This window comes from Saccostrea cucullata, unplaced genomic scaffold, assembly GCF_032062105.1.
Source record: "Saccostrea cucullata isolate Sc308-1 unplaced genomic scaffold, CSIRO_AGI_Scuc_v1 ctg67, whole genome shotgun sequence".
Taxonomy (NCBI): Eukaryota; Metazoa; Mollusca; class Bivalvia; order Ostreida; family Ostreidae; genus Saccostrea; species Saccostrea cuccullata.
The window spans coordinates 166376-179948 of NW_026929387.1; the positions used below are offsets into that span (position 1 = coordinate 166376).

At 32.7% G+C, this 13573-nt stretch overlaps 1 protein-coding gene across 1 annotated transcript in view; it reads left to right on the forward strand.

The window, feature by feature from the left end:
• The window catches only part of LOC134280721 (uncharacterized), a 43124-nt gene extending 31735 nt beyond the window's left edge, over nucleotides 1–11389 (forward strand). Inside the window, exons 28-41 of the mRNA XM_062763169.1 lie at nucleotides 1871–2059; nucleotides 2304–2363; nucleotides 2772–3011; nucleotides 3649–3984; nucleotides 4065–4211; nucleotides 4569–4739; nucleotides 4923–5006; nucleotides 5381–5557; nucleotides 7189–7291; nucleotides 7930–8096; nucleotides 8812–8994; nucleotides 9613–9672; nucleotides 10482–10736; nucleotides 11219–11389. Coding sequence (XP_062619153.1) covers nucleotides 1871–2059; nucleotides 2304–2363; nucleotides 2772–3011; nucleotides 3649–3984; nucleotides 4065–4211; nucleotides 4569–4739; nucleotides 4923–5006; nucleotides 5381–5557; nucleotides 7189–7291; nucleotides 7930–8096; nucleotides 8812–8994; nucleotides 9613–9672; nucleotides 10482–10736; nucleotides 11219–11302 — 2256 coding nt within the window. The 3' untranslated portion in view covers nucleotides 11303–11389. The remainder of the gene's footprint in view (nucleotides 1–1870; nucleotides 2060–2303; nucleotides 2364–2771; nucleotides 3012–3648; nucleotides 3985–4064; nucleotides 4212–4568; nucleotides 4740–4922; nucleotides 5007–5380; nucleotides 5558–7188; nucleotides 7292–7929; nucleotides 8097–8811; nucleotides 8995–9612; nucleotides 9673–10481; nucleotides 10737–11218) is intronic.
• The last annotated feature ends 2184 nt before the right edge of the window (nucleotides 11390–13573 follow it).

Sequence of the window (13573 nt, forward strand, 5' to 3'; positions counted from 1 at the left end):
AAAAGATAAATGTGCAGATTATGACTGAGAAAAACTTGCATGATGACAATTAGGTGATCCTTAAGCATCGTACCGGCATCTTGCTTATTAACCCCTTCCATGGCAAAGATTTTAAGCATTTCTAGACAAATTGATATTAAGATTTCAATGCATTTTTTTGAGTATTTCTTGTAATTTTTGTATATACCAATGTATATAGTTTCTGAAAATGATTATAAAATATCATTTCATTTGCCATGGCAACGAAATACACCATAATCATGCTGGAATTTCAATTTATTCAAGAATGAGTTTCATTCTAGTTCTTTTGCTTAGTTAAATATATTCAAAAATTTTGTATTGTTGTGTTGAAAATTATGAGCATGTTGTACATTTTTTTTTTACATACCAATTTTAAGTATTTTAGGGGGATGGGGTGGGATTGGGAGGTAATCACCAGAATTTAGCATTTTTAAATAGAACATGTTACCCCAGCAATAATTTAGATAATGGCAAAATCGCTAAAAAAATGCGCAAAGTTTAACTCAAGCTAGCAAAAAAACCGGTACAACCAATGAAAAAATTTTCTGTATATTATTTATTTGTAATTATTTTCTCTTTCCAACGGTGTAAGATTTATTCTGATAAGCATTTTACTCTCGTTTTTCAAGTCAGATGCGTAGAAATGCATATATGCCATGTAAGGGGTTAAATTGCTTTAAATTCATGAACCCCTTTTCAAGATAAGTATACCACAACACACACATACCCTACCCATCCTCCCTAGCCACGTATAGAAGAAATGAATTCTATATGCAGGTGCAGAGGGAATATTGCTACATTAATATTGCAAGTTGGTGATAGAAAAATTGAAGTCATCAAATTTATTATTAAACAAAATTGGATTGCTTGGGTAGGCCTTAACGTTTTTTTTCTGTAAAATATTCAAATATAAAACAGATTTCCCACACTGTCACCCTGTGGTATCTTAGTACAAAAAGGTATATCAAATCAACATAGGAATGAAAATGAATATTGTTAATAGATAACTCGTCGTCGATATATCTTATAAAAAATGAAGATAACAGAAATCTATCTCAAAAAAATCCATACACAATAAAATTCTGTGAAGAGGGCAGAAAATGACAGAGGTGGGATCAGGTGATTAAAGGGAGTAAGCATCCCGTGTTGAATATTGAATTGAAAGCACAGCAAGAGACTTCTTCTTTTCATGTAGTAATTTTCTTTAATAAATTCTACTTCATATGAATACAAAAAAGGTCTGCTTATTCACTCTTATCTTCTTCTTAAGGTTTAAGTCTTAATCAGTAATTGCCAATGCAGTTCAATATGTCAAAGAATATTTGGAATTTACCAAGCTCCGCTAAAATAGCGAACATTCCCTTTTTAATGTTTACTCTGAAATGAACTTAACAAAGCATTGTGTGAAGCTTTTTACATAGGGTACTAGAGTATATCTGTTCCGAGGAGACATTATGTCTTAATATTCCCTAGATTTGCCAAGGAATAATCCCAAATTTTCGAAAACAGATACATGTAGCAAAATATGTTTAATTATGCAATCAAATATATCTAAGCATGTTTTAATTAGGATTCAACGATAGCATTTTTTGTGTAATTTGAAATAAGCTTTAAGGGCCTTTTTGTAAAAACCCAATTGAGCAAAAGAGGAAATGGCTACAACATTTTTAAAGTATATACTAAGATTAACGTTGTACAAATGCAAGGTTTTTATCTTGATGTTTGAAAATATGAATGATGTGCCCGCCTGTCTTAATAAAAACACATTTTTTGTTATTTTTTTTGTATATGTTTGATAAAAATACCATTTTGAGGGTGTTTTTCTTGTAAATATATTGTTTTATTCTAGGGTCTCGATTCTTTCTCCGAGGGAGTAAATGTATTTGCAATTCTGGAGCACGCTCATTTGCTAGCAAGAAAAATCAAGACTAGGATTATTCGTAATGGTACTGAATTAGAACCGTTAGCAGTGGACAATAATTATGATTTCAATTACCAAGATTATCGATATTATCCCAAGACAAGAAAATTAATGTCGGTGAGTATCCTTAATTACAGAACCAACATTTTACAATCTTTGCGACATCAATAATCAAGTCATAAACTTGTTTATTAAACTTGTTTATCAGTTAAAATAGTTTATTATTCAAATTACAATTCAATAATTTGTAAACATTTTTTTTTTTTGGAAAATAAAGGATTTTTTCGAATTAAATTAATAAAGAGAAACTAATTGATATAAACATTAAGCAATTTTAAACATTTATTGAAATTCGTTTTAGGGCGATGCGCTGGTTGTGGAATGTACTTATGATTCTTCTCACAAGTCTGCTGTTACTTATGTAAGTTAAAAAAATATATAGTGTATATGTAAGTCTTGAAATGGATTTGATACGTTTCAAATGCTTAGATATTGGAAGTAAATCAAATGGATTTTTTATTACTATGGATGAGTTTAGTTCTGTGATAATGTCCCTTTTTGAGAATTTTTCACCAGCTTTAGAAATTGTTACTTACGTAGCACTGAAGGTTCTATATCCTGCGAAGATGTACTGTTATATGGTACATTGTACCTAACATTTTACGGTCTCAAATGATCTGTGTCTTTTTACTTTTAAAAGGAGATATAATGTTAAATCATCTCTATTGGCCTAAATCTAAGAGCTCTTGCTTGTGTTTGTTCAAACTATATTCAAGTATATTTTTCAAATAATTCGAATTTTGCTCTATTAATATCTCTTATTCTTTAGGGAGGGTTAGCCACCACTGATGAAATGTGTCTATCTTTCTTGGTGTACTACCCACGGATGGCTGTTGAAAGTTGTCAGAGTACCCCGATGTATAACGGTATCCGTAGAAATGGCCATGGCGGACGTCCAGTGGCAGCCATGTTTGATTGGACTTCCTCATCTTCCAGAAATTATTTCAATATTGTACTGGCATCAACAAATCACCGGGCGTCCTGTTATGGGTCATCGCTGACCCAAATGGTATAGTCGCTATTTCTCGCTGCTTATTTAAAATGAATAGACCATCATTTAAGGGAGCCGACTGGGGTTTTATTTTGTGAAAATTACAATACAGAAACTCTTTAATTTTATTTCAATCTACCTATCGGTGAAAATACTTTTAAATATCGGTTCTAAATTTTATAGCCTGTACTTTCATAATTTTGTAAAAATTTATTGTAAAAATAGTTCCTTTAAAGGAATAAATACGCTTCATTTTACTAAGATGCGCAATGGAAACCCCAGTTGCCCCTTTAAGCCAATTCTGTACTTTTGTTTAATAAATTTGGAGAGGATACAAGAATTGTTAATTAAAAGCTTATATCCTTGCTGCCATTTTGTGGCAAAGTCAATTTTACGACTTTAGCCTTTAAAACTTTTCGGTCTGTATCTCTAGCAGTTCTTTTCTTGAAGTATCTACTTCTAACTTTAAAGTGACTACAGATGAGACAAACTGTGTATAAAAATATATTCCAAGTTATCAGTTCAAGCTTTTGGTAGCTTTTAAAAGCGAGAAGTATGCAAAATCATTTACGTTTACGTGATCTGTACTTCAGTGAAACTGATTTTGTGCCTAGACATCTGCTGAAACTAATACGCGAAATGAATAAAATTTCAGCACAGCCATCAAGATCTCCAGATGCCCATCCCAGATTCTCCGTACTTTGAGCCACTCTCTACATGTCCTACGTCGTTGAATCCAAAGATTACGTCACTTCCAACAACACAAAATCCGTGTGGGTCTCCTACACCAACGGAACAATTTGACTTTCAGGAAAGCATCGACCCTGACGGAAAATACATGCTCTTCTGGAATGTGAACAAAACTCACATAGTATTTGAGGCACACGTAGAAACTAACGGCTACATCGGATTTGGATTATCACCAAACGGGAAAATGTATCCTGCCGACATTGTAGTTGGATGGGTTAAAGATGGAGTTCCTCATTTCAAGGTACAATTGTTATCCTAACACGAAAAAAGGAAATGCTTTATTCTTAAAAATAATTTAAACAAAAATATCTCTTTCTGTAGGACATGCACAGTGTTGGTCATTCTAGACCTATCGTGGATTCGTCTCAAGACTGGCATCTACTTTATGCAAATGAGGATAGTTGTCGGACTTCTTTGAAAATGATCAGGAAGCTAGACACTTGTGATGATAAAGACTTCAAAATCACGGTATGCTTACCTGCACAATTGTTGGAAATAACAAAAAGTATATGTTTCTTCAACTGTTTAAAGGTTTTTGATTTTCATTAGATGTCTAACATATAGTACGTTTCTCTGGCTTCTGTAGCAATTGAAAAATGTTCTCCAAATGACAACTGAAAGCTCAGGTTTTCCTGTTTTTAAAGTTTCTTTCTTATATGGACAAAAGTTATCTATTTTAATGTTTTCCTAAGATTCTACCTATTTTTTTTTAAAGAATATATATCTAGAGATTAATTTTCAAAATATCTACCATGTTATGTAATTATAGATTCTAACATGTTATGTAGCTACATTATATATACTTTTTAAAACCATTTCAAACAGGATGACACAGTGAAGATAATTTATTCCTACCACCACAAAGATCCCAGTAGTCATGACGCCATTATGTATCATGGGGTCAACCGTGGGGTCAAAAGTCTATTGCTCCTGTCCAAAATATCTCCTCCAGTGCTAGAGAGCGACTCCAAAACTATAGATTTTTTCAACAATAACGTAAGAAATGCATGTTTATGTAAAACGAAAAACTTTTAACAAGAGTAGAGATTAGAATTATTTAAAGAAAATGTTCATTTTTAAAGTATAGTTTCCGAATATTCTGTGGAAGTCTTCAGCTTATATAATATAATTACTTCTGATTACAAGAATGGATCAACTTCAATTTTTCCTTCTTTTCAGTACCACGTGCCTGCTGTCGATACAACATACAGCTGCCGAATCTTTGACTTTTCTACTCTTCATAAAAAGCACCACCTGACAAAGGTATTGATAATGTCATGACTTCTATAAAATCACGTTTTTGTGCGTTCAAACTTTTGTGGTGTAAGGCCAAAAAATTGGTTCAGGGGGATCTGATTTCGTGATAGAAGGAAGGTTGAGTAGTTATTTATGACATTTTACAGTTCTTGAAGGACATATATTAGTGGGTCTCTTTATATCTCGAAAGCAACGAAAATTAAAATCAAATCCTCAACAAAAATTAGTATCATATTTTTTAATGAAAGCATATTTTTTTCACATTTTATACTTGAATGAATTTTTCTATGATACAAGGAAGTATGACAACTACTTGTATTTGAAATGAAATCTTTTGTTTCACAATTAATTTTATATTCAGATTATGATTTCTATCACAGTTCGAGGTTATTGTACAGAAAGGCCATGAAGTGTTGGTCCATCACATTGTTCTTTACAAGTGTCCAGGAATCAACAGAAACCTTATAAACTCTCCAAATTACGTGTGTTATGAGGAACCGGACAAATCCAAAAAACCGTGTGGTAAAATCATTGCCATCTGGGCCGTGGGTGGAGAGGTAAATTTTAATCATATTTAACGATACGATGCAGTTAATACAGCGTTTCTTCTAAATTCACAGAGTGAAGGGTAGATACCGGACTTAAATCCCACTGTGGGACGTGTATATCGTGTATACCGAAATATCGTGTCTCAGAAGATCAGGATAGAAAAATAATTCTGGCAGCTCCATGGCCATAAGTGCTAGGTTCAAGTTCAATTCAAAATTTAAAATTTGAATACTCGAAGAATTATTAAACATACAATTTTCAAAATTTGTATACCATTCAAAAATACGATTACATTATGAAAAATTTGATCTCAGTGTTTTGGTTAACAATATCTATGTTGTTTTTGAAGACCGGGTCTTCAAACAATCAAACTATTAGAATTCCAGTGATATAAATTGTGCCGAGTTATAAGCAGACATATTTTCATATTCACGTGTATCATAATTTGTTCAAAATTTGGTGAAAAGAAGAAATCGCTTGCTGTGGCCCTCAACTTGACATTTAGACACATGTATGGGGACGACGTATTGTCAATTAACAATGGTTATTTTCATTCTTATGTCAATACGATATCTCGGTGAGCTTGTTATAAAAGATAATACAAAATCAGACACATCTGTTTCATATTTTGATATTTTATTAGAAAAAGACGTAAATAAAAATCTTACAAGCAAGCTTTATGATAAACGTGATGACTTAACTTTTCAATCGTCAACGTACCTTACTTATGCAACAATATGTCTTCTTCACCTGCAAAGGGGTGAATTCGATGTGCAAGAACACCACAAAGTCAGACACATCTTTTTCATATTTGGATATTTTACTCGAAAAAGACGTTAATGAAAATCTAACAACCAAGCTCTATTATAAAAGTGATGACTTTAACTTTCCTATCGTCAACTTCCCTTACGTGTGCATCAATATACCTTCATCACCTGCATACGGGGTTTATATCTCTCAGTTGATTCAATACTCAAGAGGATGCTCTACGTAGGATAATTTTTAAAACGAGGTAAATTATTGACAAACAAGTCATGAAACATGAATTTAAGCAGTCTCGTGTAAAGTCACAATTTCGTAAGTTCTATGGTCGATACAATGACGTCAGCAGATACAATTTATCGTTGAGTCAAATGATGACTGACGTTTTTCATACTAACTGTAGTCCATTATTCATTCACTGAATTGACAACGGATTTTCCCGTCATTTCCTGATCATGACAATAAATAGGATGTGACCGGTTGGCAGGGGATGCTCACGCCTCCATGGCACTTGATCCCACCTCTGATTTTTGGAGGTCCGTGTTTGCTCTACTCCTATTTTGTATTGATTTATGGACTTTTATTATTGAATACTGTTCGTTATCGCCATATGTTTCATGAACACGTCAACATTTGATGTCATCCCAAAATGACTGTTAGATAGATGAATTCTAGAAGGGACGAAAATTAAACATATCTGCAATGATTTCCGTGGTAATTCGCATAAACGACAAAATAACCATGTGTTCCAATGTGTATATAATTAAAATGTATGAACGTATATTCACTGTAAATTCTTTTATATCAAGAAGGTCACTTTTTCATTCCAGTCATTCAGCCCTCCTTTTCATTTCTGTAAATATCAATTATTTTGAAGGCGTTCTACTTCCCTGACGAGGCGGGACTTCCGGTGGCTGAGCCTGGAGACACAGATCTTTACATCATGGAAACCCATTACAACAACCCAGGATTGAGAAACGGTTGATATTTCAGATCATTCCTTAAATGAATTTTGTACAGTTGTACAATTGTGCTCGAAACAAAAACAGCAAAACCCAAGTCAGGCTCGTCGCGAGGTTTCTAGAGATAACAATGTGGGTGTGTTATGGAAGCGGTGTCATCTCAAAGAAGCAAAAAAAAATTAAAAAGTGGGTGCCTTTGTGGATGGCCCCTGAGCACTCTTAAAAATCATTTTCAGAGCATTAAACTGATTTATTGTCATGGTCTTTGCTTTTCACTTTGGAAAGTCTAAGTAGTAAAAGTAGTAAAATTTAAGGGGTTATTCTTGGCCCTGAAAGGGTATCCAAAGCACTCCACTATAGCGACGGCTTTGTAGGTTCTAGCCCAACTGGATATTAAGTTTCTAATCTAATTGTAAAAGATTACGACTTACAAACAGATAAACATGTTCATTAAACCAATTTTTTTCTGAATATTGTCTTTCATTTCTTTCCAAACACATGTATTAAGGCATCATTTACGAACATTTTATTACTAGTGGAAATAATGGTCATAATGAACATCCAAAGGATCCGTTACTTGATTGTTTTAGTAGCAATAATGTATGACAGTCTCAAGAAAAGTTTTCCGTACATTGAAGTGTATATTTATATTGTAGACTTGGTGGATAACTCCGGTTTCCGATTGACCGTGACACCCACCCTGAGACTACATGACGCCGGTATTCTTGAGGTGTCAGCAATGGTTGACCAGAGTCAAGTTATTCCTCCTCATCAGCCCAATTTTATCTCAACTGTCTTCTGCAACGAATCTATTTTACATGAGGTTTTCAGTTTTCTTTGAAAAGCATTATATGCGACAATGATAAATTCCTAAAACTGGAATTCATTCTCATTGGGTTCAGGCCCCAGGATCGTTTGAAACTCTTTTACATTGGAAACACATTACATCTTTGAAATTTTCCATAGTAGTGAACATTTAACAAGTAGTTTGCGTTATTATAAAGGTCTCTATGACAATCTTGACATTTAATTCCAAGGGTTTCCCGCATGGTGCAGTGTTAAGAGCATTGCTCTAGAGTTGTGTAATTAAGAGTTGATACTTATGTCGCGGGTTCAAGTCCACTGCTGAGACCTCTTCTTCGGATAAGACCGTAAAAACAGAGACCCTGTGTCACAGAAAGTGCTGCAACGAGAATAATCCCTCATTGTTCAAAGGCCGTTCGTGCCGAGTACTGGTCTCGATTTGCAGCCCTCCACCACCTAGTGGTGGCGCGTCTCAGTATGAGTGAAACTTTCTTGAAGGGACATTAAATAAACAAACATTTTCAGTGTTTTCAATGATAAGGCTGCTTGATTGGCTAAGTTGCTAATAAATTGAATTTTATGTTCACTGGACATTTGAAAACTGAGGTATTTCTTCACATTTACGGAGCAATCTGTCTTCAAAAATTACTTAGTTGATTATAACAATGTATTTTAACAAGGTACGTTAAGGCTTACAAGTAAATTTCACACAACTGATATTCTCTACAATATAGGGTCTTACAGACTTTCCAGACGGGGTCCATGTCTTTGGAGTCCAACAACATGCCCATCTTTTGGGCAAGGCAATAAAAACTCGACTCATCCGAGGTGGAGTGGAACAGAAACCCTTAGCAGACGACAAACATTATGACTTTAATTATCAGGACTTTCGTCGAACAAACAGAACCCTGAGAGACGTATGTATGATGTTATGATTCAAGTTTGACAAGGGTGTTTAGGTTTAGATATTTTCAAAAGAGAGTTTATTAGACACGATATATCGGAATCATAAAGAATTTCCATGTAAGGAGACTCGGGGGTCAACAAATTAAGCACCAGATATAACTTATTTTTTTAGATATGATATCTTAAACTGTCAATTATCATTTGGCAAAGAAAAATTTCATACATTTTAGTTTTAAAATTTGATCATTTTTTTATATCTATATATGGAGCTCTTCTTCTAGAGGAGATCAAAATAGTCTAAAAATGACCACGACCATCCAGCCCCTTTCAGATGTTAAGTTTATAAAGATGAAATATCTCTTTTATGATTAATATTGCTAGTAATGATGAAATATGTAATTATTCTCAGCCTGGGAGTTTCTATACCTAAAATATATGAATGTTTTATTCTGTACTTTCATGTCATTATAGACAATATAAACTTTCACATATATGTTATTAATCATGATGATTGTATTTTATTATGCTTAATCTCTCAGTTTAAGCCAACCATTTTATATTCTATCATATCATTTTTAAGTTTTGAGTTGTTTAAGCATATTTTCATAAGAAAGATTCATCTATTTTAGGGCGACAGCATCATTGTTGAGTGCACTTATGACTCCACTGGACGAACCAATGTAACATATGTAAGTAAATAATATCAGCAATATATTTTTATTGAGGAAAAACTTCAAGGCCATAGTTCATTTGGAAAGGTTTTGTCACAAGTAATTCACATGTCAAATGTGAATACTCTAATCATTGATCCTTCAAAAATTAACAGCAAGGATCAAATGTTTGAAAATCAGGTCAAACATGAAGGTCAAAGGCATGAATCAAATATCATAGCACATTTGGAAACTTTTTCACACAGATAAAACATTTGTTACAGGTGAACGCCCTATTTTCTGTCATTCAAAAGTTTACCAATGTGATACTTCTTTGAAAAATTAGGTATAATTTCAAGGTTAATGTCACGGGGTCAAAACACATAGCATTTCAAAATGATTTGTCACAGGTAATGCACATTTTTCCCCTTTATCTTACCTTTGAAGTTTGACCTTAAATTTACTATATTGGTTCAATAATATTTGATGAATGTTACCTCGAAGTTTGCCTAAATTGATGGACAGATTAGACATTAAGGATACCCAAACAAAGCAGCTAAAATATGCCAACAATAATAGCATTCCAACCACTATTACACCGAAACGTGGAAACTACAAAATATTTGAATTTCTTTGTCTAATTTAAATTTTCCAAAAGAAAATTAATATGAAAAGTAATAATAAAGAGAACCAAAGAAAACATGTCTCAGATATCATAGACATGGAATTTTTTCAAACAAGATATTAAACAAGTTTATTCTTCATCCTTAGCATAACCAAAAACTGCTTTTGGTGTTTATGTACTGTATAAGTAGTTAACCTATTCAATTTTATTCATTGTCTTGCAGGGAGGATTTTCTACAAGTGAAGAAATGTGTATTTCATTTATATTCCACTATCCACGTACAAGACTTTATGACTGTTTGAGCAAACCACTGTATGACAGGTTCCATCATAGCAACAAGAATCAGTGGAGTCTCATGGGTACATTGGCATCTCAGTTTGATGGCTTTGACTGGAAGAACTCAACTGTGTTCCAGGAGTTTAATGATAGTCTGGCAAATGACTCGTACTTCTACGTATACGGACACGACAAAAATATGGTAATTTTTCAAATACAATAAAAGAAAGGATATTATTCAAAACTAATTCCTTTTTTAAAAAGTTAAAATACAGAAAAGGTGTTGTAACTTAAGACATCAAGACAAGTTCATTGCTTTTTCTCATATTTGTATTATTTGGCTTTCCTCCCCCTCCCAACCCCACATCTTAGCATATGTGAATGTTTAAGATAACAAGGTTTGGCACATCACAGTCCTTTTTTGAAGAAATTCTACTTTGCCAAAATGAAAAGTTGTGTCATTTTCGAAGGGGGAGAAAAACAGCAAAATAGGGTTAGTTAAATAAAAATCCCTCAGAACCTGAACCATAAAAAAAACTGTTCCCCATGGTTATGAATAAATCTTTTAAAATCCTCTGAAGAAGAACAGCAGAGGAAAGCCAAAGATACAAATATGAAAGTTTGCAATGCAGTATGATTTACTCTGTTAGTTTGTCATGTACTATAGTATATCTTTATTTGCAGTATAACTACAGCATCTTTCATCCCCAGACCATGTATCCAACAACGCCTTACACAGAACCAATAGACACAACATGTACTGTTTAAACTCTGACTATGTTTTAAATCTTAACACATAATATTGAGGATGCATATTTTTAATTTTTTTATTTGAAATAAATATGACTTGCACTACACTGTGTTTGCTAATGCATTTAAACTAGAGCGTTCCAAGAAATGCGTTGCATGCTTTACAACGTCATAAAGATGTAAATAAATCTAAGAGAAGTAAGCTATTTATTTGCTACTGATATAATATATTTCATGCATTTGCCTGCAAAGGAAATCATTCACAGAAAGAAAGACTACTATAGATTATGACAATCAAAAAGAATATGTGATTCCTCAACCATCAAAGCTGAAAATGAAAATGGAATGGCATTATAATTTACGTATTTGCCTACAAGACGTTCATGGAGAGAAGACGCCAAACTTCTAAAAGACGCAATCGGTTCCCATGGAAAATCCAACAGATTTTCAGAAGACCTGACCTTCCCTTTAAAACTACAGAGATATTGTCAATCAAAAATTCAAGTATCTTTTTATTATCAACTTCAGAGTTTTTTTGTGTTCAAGCAGAATGTTTTAAACAAAATAATTTTGTAAATGAATGACTAATGACAAGGTAAGTAAATTTACGAATTCCGTTACTATTGTAAAGTAGCTATGATATCAAGAAGCCTTGATTTTAATTTATCGTGGGGAATGGTTGGGAAAAAAATGTTGAAAATTTGTGTTTTATATTGATTTTCGTAAAATGTAATTTTTAAATTTTTTTCTAAATATTCCTTGCAGTCTTTAAGTATCCACATCTGAATTACATAACTTCTAGAATATATTGTACATGTATACAGTTTCTCCTTCACTGCTGTTCCTATTTTAGTAAAGAAAGAGGCTTGGTAGAACATCCCGCCATGTATCTTTGTTTTTAAGGATTTTATGAAGTCTCTACAGGTGACACAACAATGAGCCTAAAAACTATAAGAAAAGTGCACAATTCTTCATACCATCGACTAGAAGCAGTACTTTAATTCCAAACTGTGTTTCTATGTTCTTCAGAGAAGCATGTAAGGTTGTAAAGAGTTGTATCTTTTTGACCGAGCGTTAAATCAAAAAATGAACTGGGTCCATTTAAAGTATTACTTGGCTTTTAGGTACTTAATATGTACTAATTTAAAAATATATATATCAAAATTAACATCTGATTTCTTTTTTTAAATCAATTTCAATTACAGATTCTAAACATCAAATGATATTATAATTAAAACCATTATAGAACAATAAGAACGGTTAAGAAGAACAACATTTGGTTCCACTGACCGAAACAATTTTGAGAAAATAGCAATTGTCAGGTGAAAGTAATTTTGAATAATGATTACTATTTTAAACTATCAAACACGGTGTAATAAAAGAACCCTTCTTTGGTCTTTTTATCAATTTAATCGTCTGTTTTAATGCAAACACACACAAAGAACTGGGTTTGAACGGTTTTATCAAATAAAGAAAAGCTTGACCTCGCCAATATTCTATGTATTAAAGTAATTTATTTGTATTTTACAGAAGATAAGGCGGATCACCAAAGCTTTATTGACGATGATTCTGTCCTATTGCTTGTGTAAGGAGCTTAAGTTGCAGACATGTTAAATTAGTATTCGCTGAATTATTAAGACGACCTATCAAGGTTTATCATTTCTCTGCAAGTTCAGTCCAAAATACTTAGATCATAAATAACAGGATGTTTCCGTGTTAGGTGGGTAATTTGTATTCATTTTCTTCAATTAGAACTTTGAACGCATTATCTATGAAAAAAGAGATGGGTTTAATATAATGACACCCTTACAAAGAGAACAGAAAATGTCCATAGTGTGAAATCGACGATTTTAGACAAATGAGTTTAAAGATAAAACGTGTACTTAATACCTAGAATTGGAATTTAGTTGAAGTCTAACATATAAAATGAGACGAATAGTAAAGATTCTCTCGATGTTTCAGTGAGTGAGGAAATTTTGGTAGTTAATGCTCTTAACAAAATATCTGAAAGTTTATGTAAGGCCACATTAGATTATTTCTTTGTTTAACGTTCTTAAGAGTGCTCAAAATTTTTTCTAAAACATGGGTTTATAATGGTTTTCTTTTTTCAAAAAATGCCTGTGTAATTTATAGGCATATTGTAATTCATTAAATCTTAATGCCAAAGTATTTTTAATCTTTGAGGAAAAGAAAACAAATTTTGTGCTAAAATAAAGTGGAAAAATAAGAAATTTAAAGATTTGTAAATATTCTCTGTAATATTATTAGCAACTTAAAGTTGTTGCCTTT